Below are 16,496 nucleotides of genomic sequence, written 5' to 3'. Positions count from 1 at the left end.
AATGTCTTAGACCCTGAGCTAAAAAATAAAATTAGGCTGAAAGTTCTTTTTGACCTTGCACTCAATTTTCATATTTAAATCAAAGGTCCACATTCCAGCATTTTTCATGTCTTTTAACAATATGCTGCAGATGTTTATATATATTTTCCTCAGAAATATAATTATACATAATGCTATATATATATATATATATATATATATATATATATATATATATATGGATATATTGAGAGAATGGTTATAGCCTATTTTACTATCTGGCTGCTGGGAGCTTAACCAAAGACATAGGCCTACTGTCACTTTGTATACAGACTTTAATAACAGGAAGTCTCAGATGAATAACCCTGTGAGGTGAAACCATGTAATAAAGGTATTCTGATTCTATACCGAAACTGTAATCCAAAGTGGCGAAGGTTACTTTGCAAAAGTTTGATTGTTGAATGCACTATTGTAAATCATAATACAGGAAATAATGTAATGTAAAATATGTAAGCGTTTTATTTCGTTTTTTTCCTTTCAATCAGCATGAAATTAGCTGGAGAATTACTTTACAGAAGAAGAGGCAGATTAAAAGTTAAAATGTACCTTGTAACGAATCTATGTTTTTGTATTACTTAAACTGCTGCCTCTCTTTGACAGGTATCCCTTGAAAAGAGATGACTGATCTCAAGGACTGACCTTTTAATTAAGGATTAGTAATACATATATATTGTTTTATTAACATCAAAGTTCAAAAACAGTTTTTTTCATGTATTTATTTAACCGTATAGAGTTCTCAAAAAAGGGAAGTTTACGAGGATTCCTTGAAGTAGACCGAAACCACCTCTTTCCACTTTCATGCTGAATTCAAGTTGTCCAATCAGGAGCTACCAACTCCTCCAACGCCGATTGGTCACGCACATTAGCGTCACAGTCGTTGTTACGTCTATTCACGAAACCCTCAACGCCGTTTTCTCCAGTTGTTCCACGGGTAATACTTTACGTACCGGTGGAAAACTACGCTCAGAAATGAACGCAATGACATAAACGAGTCCCAGGAACTACCCAAGTCAAACACAAAACCTGCCACATTGAAAAATTCAAGATGGTTTTAGAATCCATTTCAAGGATAATAAAAGTCCAGCTTCCAGCCTACCTCAAGAGGCTTCCGCTTCCGGAGACGATCGGCGGATTTGCCAGGTTAACAGGTAATGTAACTGCAGCAGTGTTCAACTTCTGACTGTCAAGTGAAGATGACTTCTGAACGTATGGGAGACACTTTCTAGCACAGAACTCTTTGCTATAGCTATCCTGCAAAGTGGAAAGTCAGTCATAGTCGTGTTGTAGTTGTGTGTCCTACAAAACATGTATCCTGACGTGCGGATTATCTTCCAAATACACCCTTTATCATAGTTAGAGTGTATTTAGCAACAACTTAGTAATTACTTTAAGCTTTAATACACTCTTACGTTTGATTGTGTTTGAATACTGTTACAATGCTGACCCTATGTGCCTGAATTGTCCACTTATGTGCAGTGATATCCTGTAGTGTTAATCCAAACAATTGTAAATGAAATGCTATGTTGCCTCTAGCACAATATATAACCATGTCGTCTCAGCAATTGATGTAAAGGCTGGAGGGTTAGTCCTAGACCAGAAGTTACTGACAGTCTCAAAACACAGGCTACCGCAAGAGCATTGTTTCACAACCTCTTCATGTCTTTGACCCTATTCATGTTTTCATATCAGTGAAAGCAGAGCTGCAACAATGTACTCAATCATGGGTTATTTCAAGCAAACCTTGGTCACCTTGGTCTTGGCATGACTTTTAAAAACACATGTTTAATACAATATATAATAAAAATGCATCCTTAAGTGGTTATGATATTCTTTTTTAACAGCAATGGGAAAGTTACAGCAGGATTGGTTTTGGGATTATTTTGAATACATTAACCAAATGTCATGGGATTGGTCTCTATGGATGTCACTATACATCATCTCAGAGTTCAGGCTGTCAAATTCCATAGAGCAAGATAATCAGTTTTTAAATTTAGGAAAAAAGAGAGAACAGTTATCCATTCTCAGTATCAGCAAATTCTCTTCGATGAGTATCACGAAATCGGCGAGGACTTTTTTTGGAAGTTTAGTCTCAGAAAAACTCTGGACTACATCATGAGTGTGTTTTCTGTTGCAAGTGACATCTTCCAACTGTTAAACCAAGGACACCAAAGCTGATTCACGAACGTCTTTGCAACTCTTTTACAAAGACTCAATACACTTTAAACATCTTATTGTTAAGTTTTAAATCAAGGAGAGTACAAAAGTGGTTCGGAAAGCCTGAGTGAAAACCTGCGTTAAAGCAGATCCACAACTCCAACATGACCTTTCAGCCAACACAGATCCCTGGAAAGTATCAGATTTGTCCTAAAAATAGCCCCAAAAAGTGAAAAAGCTGAGCACGCTTGCATGACTGAAACTCTTTCATGACCAAATTGACATGCTACATTCGTTTGAGTAATTTGTCTCTAAGAACTCCGTAAAAGTAAAAACCTGCATGAAACAGGACGTTATATCTTATAATAGTACTTAATACTAATTGATAAGGCTTGATATAATTGGTTATTAGGCCAAGATGTTGCCTGAAGTTAAACCTGTTCCTGAGGTTGTATTTTCAGTCATAAATGAGCAATTAAGCTAATCGGTGCAGATTAGAAGATGAAAGATGTATCCAGTGCTCCTACATGTGATTATAATTCCTTAAAGAGATTAAAGATTAGCATTGACCCATTATGCATACATCCTTTTACTGGAAAATAATTGTAATAGCCATAGATTATTATAAAGAAGTTCCTGGAGCTGGGCTAAAACTCATAGCTAATACTATATACATTGTGGTTAATCTTCACCATGGTCTGTCCTCTCCATGTATGTTGGACTTTACGATGGGTTTTCCCAAAGCACTTTTCTGGCTCAGTGTGGAATTCCCCCCGATAGCTGTGTATCACTCACACTAATAGAGTGGAAATACAGATAAGAGGTGAGCTTGTCCTCCAATGTGTTACCCTAGCCTAGAGTGACCACACTGAGATGAGGATCTTGCACTCACCTTAGAATCATTTGTTTTGAAAATAGATGTAATTGCAGTTAACACATTTCACATATAACTTTAATCTCTCCAATTTTTGTTGTTTTGAATTGTTTCACTTGTATTAATCTTACTGTATAGTAAAGGGGGGAGAGAGTGAGAAACAACATGCAACATAGGTCCCAATGTCAGTATCGAACCTGGGAAGATGCAGTTATATTTTCCTTACACGTGCTGTAACCACAAGGCTACAAAAGCACTCCATCGCTAGGTTGTTAAATATCATAGTACTTGATGTCAGATATTATTGGTGATTGCTTTTTTTATGACTATTGACTGTTGACTCGGTCTTGTGTTTCAACATTTCATAACTTCAGATAATACATTTGTATAAAATATATGTTTTTAATGTGTGTGTAGTGTCTGAATGGCTCCGGTTGCTGCCTCTCCTGGGTATCCTGGCTCTGCTGGGCTATCTGACCATTCGCCCCTTCCTGCCGAAGAAGAAGAAGCAGAGGGACAGCCTGATCAACCTGAAGATCCAGAAAGAGAATCCCAAAGTGGTCAACGAGATAGACATCGAGGACCTGAACAGAGCAAATGTGTGTTACTGTCGCTGCTGGCGCTCTAAAACTGTGAGTTGAATGTCTTTGCATATGTATTCGTAGTGAGCAATAACTATTTTTCACTATCATTAGCTAAGTCATACTGTCTCCAATCAATAATTATATTTTTTACTATGCAGGATAAGGAAGAGTGTGTCTGTATTTTGCTGATCAACTAACGCTAAGTTGTTTCCTATTCTAGTTTCCTGTTTGTGACAAGTCACACTTAAAGCACAACGAGCTAACTGGGGACAACGTGGGACCGCTCATACTCAAAAAGAAGATACTATAATTGATCACTGATGGAATGTTCTTCTCACCTCTGTCTTTATTTCTTAACATGATTCATTTTTGTTCCTTTTCTCACCCTGTTGTCATGTTTATGTTGCTCTGAAATGTGGATGACAAGTCTTTGTTTGAAGTGATACACCTAGAAATACAAAACGGAACAGAAAACTGTATATCACATTGTGCAGTAAAGAAGCGTTTTCTCCTACTTCTTTTATAGGCGTATTTTCATAGTTTACTTTTTTTTGGTTAACAGCAGCCTTTTTATGTGTCTGTAACTTCAATTTTAGCCAGGTCTCACTCTCAACTCTTTTGGAATCAATTACAAAACATTGGGACCACTTTGAGAGGAAAACATAATTGCAGTGACTTAATTTGTATAAATTAAATACTAGTCCAACCTCTGATGAACACTTTGTTCTGTATGTCTTCATTTTGGATGTTATTTTGGTATTCTTTAACAAACCATCTCTTTGTCTGTGTGCCAATATACTCTTCACTCTTTCACAATGTGATATATTCTCTTATAAGTTATTGTGTGTATGGGAAGCTATTTGTTATTCTTCAAATTCATTTTGTATTCAGCTCTGTTGCCTACAAACATTTCAAACCACTGCATTGTTGATAAATATCCAGTTACACAGGTTTAACCTCCCTACACTGTCGAGGTTTCAGAAAGATATTTGCTCTGTACTGTTTTTCAAGCTTCTGCATTTTATAATGGCTGTATACAGCTGACCTCCTACTGGAATATTCCTACTTGATTGATCAGCAATATTTTATACATAAATTGCTTGTATGTCCATGATGATTTCTATTAATAACTGTTCATGAAACTTTGTAGGATTATGGCTTGAATTGATTCACTCTGTGCTTAATGTGTAAAAAAGGAATAGTTGACAGAACTGCAGCTTCGTTGCCTTCTCTATATACTACGACAGGGGACGATTTATGGACCCTTGAGCTGAAATAGATTTTCAATTAAAGATAATTGAGCATATCAACTGATCACATTAGTTTCTATTTCTCTGCTGCTCACTTTTTCAATAGGACTGGCATGCAGAGCATAACTTTGGGGTCATATGGAAGTGCATTATTTTTGCCACTTTTGTCAATAACACACACAAAGAAAACATGCACCAATGCCATCAAATGTCCTCATGCACATGTATTTTGTGAAATAAAAGCAATAGAAAACAAGACTAGGACTTCAGTCTATATTGGCTCTGAGGCTGATGCAGTGTGCTACATGCTTTGGTGTTATATGCTGATGTTTAGCACGTATCATTTGACCATTTTAGTTGGCATGCTTATTTGCCGATAAGCACTACACAAAGTTCAGAAAAGGCTGTTTGGAATGTCATTCATAGGTATATACCATTTTATCAAACCCGGACAAGGTTGTTTAGTTATTTCAGCCTGGATCAAGGTGGTGAACCAACCGAACGACCAACACTTCCATCCCTAGAGCCACGCTGCAAGTATGGATAAAAAGCAAACAGATAAGAAGCCGAAACCTCAAGGGACAGTGAATAAATTAAAATAGGACATGATTGTTGGTTGGTTAGTGAAATTGTAAAAATGTAAGCTATCACTATCACACAATACATTCAACATACAAGGGAAGAACAATTATTGATGTGTTTTATCATTTATTACTTGAAGAATATTTGGTAAAAAACTAATGCTCAATTCTTATACTTTGTCATAAATATGTCATAAATAGTTTATAATAATACATCACGAGGCAATGTCAATACATTCAAATAAAAAACATTAAGTTACACTGCATACTTCAGTAATAAAAACGAATGTAAAAAATATGAAAAATCAACTTTCCCTTACAATCAAAGGTATGGTTTACATGAACGTTTTGAATATGGAAATGGTCATTGTTGAGTATCTGTGAAAATGGAAACAGACATAGCGAAATGTAGCAGAGGATGGGTGTTTTAGCAGCATTTTGTTTAAACCGTAGGAAAGTGTGGTGAATTATATTGATTTTTCTCCTGAGTATGTCAACTACACAAAATCCATCTTATCACCAATACACGGCTAATACAAATTCTTTCAAAAATAAAACCAACACATAGCTTTAAGAATGTTGTACTGTGTGCAAAACACCTACAGACTGTGGTCTAATTTAAAACAATATTACTACTGTCAGTGCATTGAATTATGTAGCGCTCAAAAGACAATGGCTTCTAATTAAATACAGCATTTCCACCTGTTCAAGTCCAAACACAGTGACAAGTTAACCGATATGTCATTACAGTCATACAAATGGAAAAAAGTGGATTTATTGAACATGATAGGCAGAAAATAATATCCGCTTTTTCAAAAATGTAAACCATATTCATGCCTCACACTAATATATCTGATTAAAAGTTAATTGGGGACCAGAAACAGAACCACCTCTTACAGAGTCTCATACAGCATGACTGTGCACACGCTTGGATGTGGGTAATTTTTTTTTAGCCCGAGGCCTGGAAACCACCAGAGGCTATAAATACAGAGTGATTCATGTGTTCCTGCAGCACGGCAAACATCAGGAGCTGACCGGCAGATGGAGAGACAAAAGAGAGCCACTCGGTGGCTAAAGGAAAGCTCAAATATCCGAGGTGTGAAAGCACCAAGGAAGTCTCCTTAAATGTCCCTGCTTACTGGATGAACACAGGTGATGTCAGAGTGTGCTTTCATAGGTGACAGGAGATTCATTTTCATCTTCACCTCCTGCTGCAAGGAATTTTCAAGATGGAGAATAGACAGAGGGAGAAAAAAGTCATCAGAAAAGCTTGGGTAAAAGACTTATCACATGCTACACAGACTCTGTTGTAAACAAAGAAAAGTGTACAACCATGAGCTCAACGTTTGCACTGTGGTTAATCCAGTGTACCTACACTATAACAGAAACAATGCCAGTGTTGTGTGGATGTAAAATACATGGATGAATGACAGGGTAAATAGAACCTATGCAAATCATTGTCTGACTGGACGCATCTATCATGAAGGTAAAAAGTATATTCACTATTCAAACAAAAAGGTGCAGTGAGGTCCGAGAGCAGTGTTAAGTGGAGTGGACTTGATGAATGTAGGACTTTACCTACCTAAGAAAAAGGCTGATACATTGGGTTTGACTCGCTCACCACAGGCAGAGTTCTTTGGTTTCTGCAGCAGACGAGGTCCAGTGAGCCCAATGATCAGAGCTCCTACAGGGGCAGTGAGCAGGATGCCCAGCACAGCCACAGTCAGCACATCCATGCCGTACTTCTGCAACAGCTTGTCGTCCTTCAACCGGGCCATGTCCAAAGCTGTGGAGCCTATGGCCGCCTGAAGAGAGCAAAACAAAAATAGTGATTTCTTCCATTCTCAATTACAACATAAAACACATTTAAATGTCGATACAGACAGAACATTTTTTGCAGATATGAACTACAGAAATGATTTGCTGTAAAAATTCTAAACTGAGCAGAAATGAAAACTCCCAGAAAAGCAGAGATGGCAAAAGTACACACATCCTTTACTCAAGTAGAAGTACAGATACTCGTGTTTAGAAATACTCTGGTAAAAGTAGAAGTACTGACTAAACTTCTTTACTCAAGTAAAAGTAAAGTAGTATGGGCTTTCGAAATGTACTTAAGTAAAAAGTACCCATAACTACCAGCTGTTTTAAAGAGTAACTGACCTCACTTTTTATTAATAGAACAATAATGTCATTGTTAGCTAATGAATGTTTCGATGCTGAACAACGGTAAAATGACAAAGTTCTCATTTGTCCCTCTTGTTTAGAGAAGACCTGTTACGGTGTGTGTAGGAAGCAGGACCCAGATGCAGATAAAAGTGACAAATTATAACTCCTTTATTTCAAGGCTAAACTATAAACAAAGACTGAACAGAACACTCACCGCAGACCAAGTCATTACACAAGACGAACCGACAAAGACAGACAGAAAAACCAGAACTTAAATACACACAAGACTAATCATACAAACAAGACACAGGTGAGGAGGGAGGAGAAAACACAGTGACACCAGGTGAACACAATCGGGTAAATTAGACGCACCAGGGAAACTAACGGCAGGGAACCACAGACAGATCTAAACAAGACAAAACACATCACAGACAGATCGTGACAAGACCAGGAAATGATGGATACACGGATCGTGTTAAAATCAATAGGAACGCAATGACTCTAAATAATAATGATCACGCCACCAAACACAGATTAAAACTAAAGTAACAAACCTGTTTTGAAAATGTAAGAAGTAGAAAGTACAGGTATTTGTGTTAGAAATGTAAGAAGTAAAAGTAAAAAGTCGTCAGAAAAACAAGTAGTGGAGCAAAGTACTGATACCAGAAAAATGTACTTAAGTACAGTAACAAGGTATTTGTACTCCACTACTTCCCACCTCTGCAGAAAAGATAAGTGAACTGCTGACAAATGTTTAATCGCTGACGTACCTGCACTGTGGCTTTGGGCATCCATGCGAGGGCAATGAACACTTTTTCCTTCATGTTGAAGCCCGCACACAGCACACAGACAAAGGTGAACAGTATTCGAACCAGCAGGGCAATGAGCAGAGAGGCTATACCCAGACCTAAAAAGCAGAAAGACAAGATTCATACAGATGTTTGCACTTGCACAATATGACTTCTATTCGTTAACAATTGTATATCAGCAGCACTTCCTCTTAACTAGTTTGGGTAAGGAGTGGCAGATTAGCAGTGACATATATAAATACACACAGGCTGGCTGCTTACAGTGTGTGCTGCTTATACACGGCCCTACTAGAAATATGTTTAAACCGTGTGTTATGTAGGGTGCATGTGCCCATACATCTATCATATTTACTCTTACACCTCGGAGTAAATGTATAGTACACAAGGAAATTAAACTGAGAGCATGGAGGACATTTGTAGATGGCCTAACAGTACTGAAATACTTTTTAATAACAGAGATTTTTCTGATTTCATGTATCATAACCAATCATAACACAGAAAGCCTGGCTGTCATAAAGTTGACAGAAGAAACATTTCAAGTAAAGGGTCAATATGAGTTGTGACAGTATGTCAATTCTGGGTTATTTTTTACCAGAAGCTGAGCAATGCTAGCCATCTGAGAGAGAGTGCAGTCTAAACTGGAATAATAGAGGTTTAATTAATTACCCACCTGCTCATATCTTTTTCAAGCACCACACAATTATTTTGAATGGGAGGTCAAGGGGATTATTTGTTACAAACATGTTTCTAAAGACGATGATGCTCTGTAGTCATGTCATATTTTTATTCATAACAAATCATTTTACAAGTAAATGATGTGTAGTTGTGTTTAATATACAGCTACTTGTAGAACACCAAATTATGTAGTTTTTTTTAACCATTTGTCATGGCTTGGATAAGATTACTTTTTTAGAAGAATTCTCAGTTATGTTTTCCAAAGGTAATAGTATTACCTCAAAACAGAGAGGGACATCTAAATGTTCTAGGGGCCTTATTTTTGCTTATGGAAATATATTTACATCCATACAGCTTCATTTGAATCCCACAAAGTGATAACAGCCACCTCACTGTCTTATGTTGTGTGTGTATGGGTGTGGTCGTCTCACCAACTGTGTATGCCTCCAACTCAGTGATACGAATTTCTGCTCCTATCAGTCCAAAGAGAAGAGGCTGGAACACGTCCCATGCCCAGCCCACCACTTCCTCCACACGTGCCTTAAAACAACACAGAGACAAATTGAGTTATGTTATATTTTACATGCTTCAGTGTAGACAACAGCCCAGTAGGTTGATAAACAATGTGCTCCAATAATTCCTTATGATATCCACTTTTCTGTCGAGTTAATCGTGTCGAATAATTCAACCCAATAGATGGAAAATTGCAAATATCGAGCTAACAAATATGCTGTATGTAAAACAGATGTGGCATGGATATGTTGTTACCTTTTCTGACCCCCAGCCGAGGCCAGCCAGGAAGGCCAACACCAGTGTGCAGAGGCCTCCAGAGCCCGGAAACCCTGCCACACCGCTGCCAAACACGGCAAAGACGGACAGACCCAGCACCAGGAAGGACCGCTTCATTACTACGTGTTTCTGTGTGAGAAAGACGCTCAATTATTAAATGTAGAATATCTTAAAAATCCAGAAAATCACATTGTCTGATTTTGAAAGAATTTATTTGCAAATTATGGTGGAAAATAAGTATTTGGTCAATAACAAAAGTTAATCTCAATACTTTGTTATATACCCTTTGTTGGCAATGACAGAGGTCAAACGTTTTCTGTAAGTCTTCACAAGGTTTTCACACACTGTTGCTGGTATTTTGGCCCATTCCTCCATGCAGATCAGTGGTCTTGTATGTCTTCCATTTTCTAATAATTGCTCCCACAGTTGATTTCTTCACACCAAGCTGCTTACCTATTGCAGATTCAGTCTTCCCAGCCTGGTGCAGGTCTACAATTTTGTTTCTAGTGTCCTTTGACAGCTCTTTGGTCTTGGCCATAGTGGAGTTTGGAGTGTGACTGTTTGAGGTTGTGGACAGGTGTCTTTTATACTGATAACAAGTTCAAACAGGTGCCATTAATACAGTTAACGAGTGGAGGACAGAGGAGGCTCTTAAAGAAGAAGTTACAGGTCTGTGAGAGCCATAAATCTTGTTTGTTTGTAGGTGAACAAATACATATTTTACCGAGGAATTTACCAATTAATTCATTACAAATCCTACATTGTGATTTCCTGGATTCTTTCCCCCCATTCTGTCTCTCATAGTTGAAGTGTACCTAGGATGAAAATTACAGGCCTCTCATCTTTTTAAGTGGGAGAACTTGCACAATTGGTGGCTGACTAAATACTTTTTTGCCCCACTGTATGTATAAATGTGTCTTTTGATTGTGTATATACATATTTGTATACATATCTTTATACATATTTTTAAATATATGTTTTTGTATTCAGGATTATGGGAAATGGTATTTCGTCATGTGTTTTATGTAATTGAATTTAAGACTATATTCCTGTATACTTCCTAATTTAGGTACATTCAAGGTGCCCTCATAAACATTCCTCAGCGTTAATCATTTCAAACCAGAAGTGGAACTAGATTTTTTGCAAGCCTTTGTTGGCTGTACCCAAGTTGTTTCACACAGGCTGTGGTGTCAAGTGGCGTAAGGGTGACTTAGCAAGGTAGTACAACCAGCTAATATCAGAGTAAGCAAGTGTACCTGGTCCACACTGGGAAAGTACTGGATGAGGAAGCCAAGAAGAATCCCAGCAACCATCCCACCGCCCACTTCTAGCACTCCTCGCAGGATGTTGAACCAAGTGGAGCCTAAAAAGATCAGCAAGAGAAATATGAAATAATAGTATAAACTGAACCAACCTCTGACAATTTAACGCTCTTTAGTTATGTCCTATATTGTTTAAACTGCAGATATGAAACCCAAAATGTCACTTGTCGCAAAATATCAAAAGAGTAAACTGCACACTTACACCCTCTGCTGAGCTCATGACAAACTACAGATAGATATTTTTATGTCAGATGCTTCTCAGTGCTGACATACACTTCAGTACACTGAACCCAATGCCCCTCCCCTGGAGATCAGGTGGTTTAGCACTTTCTAAAAGAGAACATTGAAGTCAGCATTATTTATCTTCACTCCTCCACACATGAACTCATAAAACAGGTTACCTGTTGCGAAGGCCACGCTCAGACATGTGGTGAACCCTGTGATTGCGAGAATGTCATCAAAACTGCCGGCAGCCATCAGCAGGGTGGGGATGCCCTGCTCCACGCCGTAACCGTCCTTCTGCAGCAGCAGCATGGAGGGAACCACAACTGCTGGAGACACAGCGCCCAGGACAAAGCTGCAAGATGGAAATCAGAAGATGGATCACTTGAAACAAATAAAGGACAACTTTTGAAAGCATCAGCCTATTAACACACTTTGTCGATATCAAAAGGCAGGCATTCCTGCAGCATGATATGTAGCTTATACTGTAGCTGTGAACCGATATTGGCCAAAATGTAACACATGATTTTGATTATTTGACAATGATCATTTGACTGCATGTAAACATACACTAATTTTCTTAATTTTGACAGGTCCAATCATTAATATTCTGCTAATTGTCTTTGTCCAAAATTCGTATTTTTAAGATGACACACTAGCCTCCAAAATGCCCTTTTGTTGGTACTGGCCATAATTTAAGTTAGCTCGTACAAACAAACGTTATAACCCCTATCCTCTGACGTGAAGGCCATCCGAGTAAAAAGCCTGATGATGCATTTCACCTACTTACGAATGCTGACTAAACAAAAAGATGAAAGGCACTTATTTTCCAGGACAAGATTGGCAAAGAAAAGACATAATCCATGAAATAATCTTGATTTCAATTGTCAATGTGTTTGCCTTTTGCCCAAACCCATTATACATCAGTCAAAAAGTCAGAGGACACAAGGTTAGAAATGTAATGTGATCTAGAGACTCTCAGGGAGCAGTGTGTTTTCTTGTTTTCTGCTTCATGGGAACATGTTCCTTGTCGGGAACACTGTGTTGTAAAGTATCAGTCTAACTTATCTTTGTCATCAAAGTTCAGCCTTCCATAGCTTGACAGGCGAGACACTTTCACTGACAGCAGACTGTTCAGCTCCTGATGCTCAGTGAGCTGAACAGTCTGCTCAGTAGGTAATGGAAATATGGTTTGAATTACAATTAGTTATCTTATTTCTGTTAAAAAAAACATTTTAAAAAAAGCAGACACCAACTAAATCAGTCTGCATTTAATAAATTGATGTCAGATTAAATAAAAGCTTTTAATAAAAATGTAATATTTTTTTTGTTCATTTTTAATAGTACCCCGGTCTCTCTTTGTACTGGCTTTATCCTCACTGTTACGGGTCTGCCCTAGACATACTGTAATGAAAATACACAGCTTGTAATTATGTAGAATACTAAGCTGGAGATGGAAGAGAGTGGTCGGTGATGTATTTACCCGAGGATGAAGCCCCAAACCCAGGGCAGGCCCATGAGGAAATGGGAGATCAGCGCTGTGGTGCAAGCCTCTATAATGCAGGGCCCAGCTGCCAGACGTAAACACACCGCTTTCAGTTTCCTCAGAGCCTGTCAACAGACACATAAATCATTCAGTATGTTATAGTAATTAATAACCTTTAAGTAGAGATGATGAGAGGATTAACATGTGTAATGATGCTTAAAAGTGCAGAATGATTTGTTGATTAATTGACCGATACATCTGACAGAAATGTGCTCTTTTGCAAAAGCAGAGTTACCACTAAAATACGTTTGTGGTTGTGAGATAGCAGTACTGTTTTTCGCCTACACAACTTGCTGTCTTAAAAATAGGTGTCGTTTTTACACTATATAACTGTTCAACAACAATATCACACATTATAAGATATTTCACCAGGAGGAATATGCGATAATACAGGCGGCTTTTCCAGGTCTCCCCTTTACCGTGTCTTCAGCTCACACTGGGAGAATCAGTGAATGAGAGCACATACGGTCACACATAGCCTATCCACAAGTCTTTACTATTAATAGCACACAACTTTGGTCCATGCTGCAAATGTAACACATAGCACATACAGGTCACCTCTGCCAAGTTTCCCCTCAAGGTCTTGTGCTCTTTATACAGTTAAAACATAGCGTTTGTGCGCCAATTTGCGTCTGATCTGGCACTTTTGTTAGGAAGCGGAAAATCAGGGACAAGGTCGTGAACAGGACAAGGCTAAGATTTGCATGCTTTTCCCAGATCAGTGGAAATTGAATATTTGTGGATTGTGCAAAGAGATGGGACCAGTAGTTTATTATCATATGTCTCTAATCATTTCTGTATGCAGATACTACTAAGATTCAATACTGAAGTGTGTGGCGTACCATGGGATCCAGACCCAGACCAGCTCTGGCCAGAATGACAGCCAGAGCGATGTTCCTCAGTGATGCAGACCACCTGTAGTCAATGTACACCCTGTCTGTTATAACTGGGATGTTTCTCAGCAAAAAACCCATCAGCAGCATACCTGCAACACAGCAGAGAGCGTGAGAGACGAAAGATGATCATTCAGGATTTACACAGATAGAGAACAAGAATAATAACCACCTGTTGCTTTTTGAACTTACAGCACTCAATATTGGACACCTGAGGCTCTCTGTAATACTGCGATGTGCCTTATATCTCTAATAAAAATGCTACACATTATTGAGAAATATAAAAATGATGCTGCATTTAAGAACATTAGATATATATTTATATTGATGATCTGTCCAAGCGACTGAAAGCCTGTAATACTGGATGCATGATTGGTAGTACTCTAGTGAACCATATTATGTATGCAGATGATCTTGTTGTGCTGAGTCCATCTAGCGCTGGTCTTCAGCAGCTTCTTGCTGTTTGTTCCGTGTATGGTGTGGAGCATGACATCAAATACAACGCCAGTAAGAGTGCTGTTATGATCTTTAGAATCAAAGAAGATAAATGTCTTACATTTCCTGATTTTAAATTGTCTGATATTAATCTTAGTGTCTGTAATAAGTTAAAATATCTTGGACACTTTATTACAGAACAATTGACAGATGATGAAGATATTTATAGGCAATGCCGCATGATGTATGCACAAGCAAACATTCTCCTACGTAAGTTTGGTGCGTGTACAGATGGAGTGAAGATGTCTCTGTTCAGAGCATATTGCACACCGCTCTATACGGCACATCTGTGGTCAAACTACAGAAAAGCAAGTTTACGGAAACTTCAAGTAGCTTATAATGATGCCATGAGAATATTGCTGAAGAGACCTCGATGGTCTAGTGCAAGTGAAATGTTTGTGGCTGCAGGAGTCAATACTCTACAAGCTGTTTTAAGAAATCTTATGTATAAATGTATTTGCCGGCTTAATGACTCTGATAATGAAATCCTCTTGGCCTTATCGAACATACGGTATAGTACTACACGCTACCAATCGCAGCTGTGGAGACATTGGTATAGTTGTCTCTTTGTAGGACACTGATTTAAATTATTCTTAAACTATGAATTATTTTTATGCTATGTATGTAATTTATTATATCTAATGCCTTGTCTTTTATCTATGTAATGTATTGTCTTTTATCTATGTAATGTATTGTCTTTTATCTGGACCCTGAGTCTGTAATAAAGTTTTCATTTCATTTCATATAATATAATCAGAGAAAGACCAGCAAATATTTAAAATAGTTAAAGAGTGAGAGAAGACTTTGAACTCATCACAATATTCTAATATTGTTAACAAAAACAGACGCTAAACAGGTATAAAACAATACTCTCTTCATGAAAGACACAGGAAATCAAGTTTAGATAGACAGAACGTGGAGTGTGTTACTATATTGTACTTCAATCTAGCTTTTGATGTTATTGCAAATAAGGAGTGGCTCCAGGTTCCTTGATTTTTATCTTGATTGGGGCGCAGCAGGTGGCATGGTCAGGTAAAAAGTTCTTACATTTTTTTTAAACTAACAGGACCCTTATCATGTAAGCTACCAATTCAACGAATATAAGCAAAACACAATACCAGCCAAATACTAAAGTGGCTAATGTAAATCTGACCTTTAACGGAACAAGTGAGTAACATGGTTGTAGAGTTAATCAGGAACTCCCTTTTGACCTTATGTGTTTTTTTTATTTGTTTCTCTTTTACGACTTTTATGACTCAGTCAGTAGATTGCTTTGTCGCCAAATGTTGCAATACATAGTAAATGAAGCTGCAGTACAGGCACATAATCTGTCCGGCACATAAAGCATAACAACTAAATTACCAAGGAGAGGTGGGAATGGCGGAAGTTTGGGCAGACGGATGAGAGCCACCACTTTGCCACCAATGACTGCGCAGATGAAGAGGATTGTGATTCCGAACAGGTTTCCCCCTGGAAGACACTCATCCTCGGTGATAGACCACACCACTCCAAAGAGCACACCTGCCAGAAGGACTGCAGGAAAAACAGGAGACAGATGTCAGATTATTATTGGGTCATGTCCCTGTCTGTGTCCATGTGTTTTTTTATAATGTGAACTTAAAATAAAGTGAGTGTGTGTTAATATACATTTTTTCATCTACCACATTGCTGACATTTAATAGTTCCAAATGTAAAAGAAAGTCTGCAATTGTTCAGTCCTATTTAAAAGTACAAAGTGACATACAATTCATTTTCAGGTCACTGAGACAAGTAGAAACCATGCTTACCTTTAGTAACGAGAGAGGCCAGGAGTCCTCTTGGGGGACATGGGCAAAATCTAGCGAGCAAGGGGCAGCAGACCACGGGCGGGTCTGTGTTTGTGGCAGCATCCACTGCAGGGTTTCGTGGGATAAAAAAGGTGGTCTCCTCCGTGACATTTGGACTAGAACAGCGTCGTACCACCACTTGGATCTGGTTCACATTTAGGTGCTGTAAAAGAAAGGTCAGAATACTTGTTCTTTTGCCTGGTGGACATTGTGTTAGTTAGTTGCCTTAACTCACATAATATAAAAGGCTGTCCATGTAAAAAGAAGCTTT

At 38.2% G+C, this 16,496-nt stretch overlaps 2 protein-coding genes across 7 annotated transcripts in view; one reads left to right on the top strand and one right to left on the bottom strand.

Annotated features, from left to right (window-relative positions):
* Positions 1–940: 940 nt before the first annotated feature.
* Positions 941–5,159, top strand: cisd2 (CDGSH iron sulfur domain 2). The gene is made up of 3 exons (XM_034079370.2): positions 941–1,187; positions 3,485–3,699; positions 3,872–5,159. The coding sequence occupies exons 1-3, from the start codon at positions 1,085–1,087 to the stop codon at positions 3,959–3,961; spliced, it is 408 nt and encodes a 135-aa protein (XP_033935261.1). The 5' UTR covers positions 941–1,084; the 3' UTR covers positions 3,962–5,159.
* Positions 5,160–5,242: 83 nt separating this feature from the next.
* Positions 5,243–16,496, bottom strand: part of LOC117442858 (sodium/hydrogen exchanger 9B2) — a 13,852-nt gene continuing 2,598 nt past the window's right edge. Inside the window, exons 3-13 of one of the 6 annotated variants that reach the window (XM_071202827.1) lie at positions 16,187–16,388; positions 15,762–15,932; positions 13,854–13,996; positions 12,949–13,076; positions 11,645–11,820; positions 11,178–11,284; positions 9,901–10,050; positions 9,564–9,672; positions 8,419–8,555; positions 7,104–7,287; positions 5,243–5,432 (exon numbers count right to left, since the gene is read on the bottom strand). In XM_071202827.1, coding sequence (XP_071058928.1) covers positions 5,422–5,432; positions 7,104–7,287; positions 8,419–8,555; positions 9,564–9,672; positions 9,901–10,050; positions 11,178–11,284; positions 11,645–11,820; positions 12,949–13,076; positions 13,854–13,996; positions 15,762–15,932; positions 16,187–16,388 — 1,518 coding nt within the window. In that variant the 3' untranslated portion in view covers positions 5,243–5,421. Of the gene's footprint in view, positions 5,433–5,454; positions 6,694–7,064; positions 7,288–8,418; positions 8,556–9,563; positions 9,673–9,900; positions 10,051–11,177; positions 11,285–11,644; positions 11,821–12,948; positions 13,077–13,853; positions 13,997–15,761; positions 15,933–16,186; positions 16,389–16,496 lie in introns of those variants that run through there. The other 5 variants (XM_034078911.2, XM_034078840.2, XM_034078967.2 and 2 more) reach the window with 5 other exon arrangements.

Source organism: Pseudochaenichthys georgianus, chromosome 1 (genome assembly GCF_902827115.2).
Source record: "Pseudochaenichthys georgianus chromosome 1, fPseGeo1.2, whole genome shotgun sequence".
NCBI classification, from domain to species: domain Eukaryota; kingdom Metazoa; phylum Chordata; class Actinopteri; order Perciformes; family Channichthyidae; genus Pseudochaenichthys; species Pseudochaenichthys georgianus.
This window is presented reverse-complemented; position numbering and strand designations above follow the sequence as displayed.

Coding starts and splice junctions, on each gene's coding strand:
- cisd2 (XM_034079370.2), top strand. CDS start 1,085: ATGGTTTTAGAATCCATTTCAAGGATAATAAAAGTCCAGCTTCCAGCC. Junction 1,188..3,484: donor CGGATTTGCCAGGTTAACAG/GTAATGTAACTG, acceptor ATGTGTGTGTAG/TGTCTGAATGGCTCCGGTTG. Junction 3,700..3,871: donor GCTGCTGGCGCTCTAAAACT/GTGAGTTGAATG, acceptor TTCCTATTCTAG/TTTCCTGTTTGTGACAAGTC.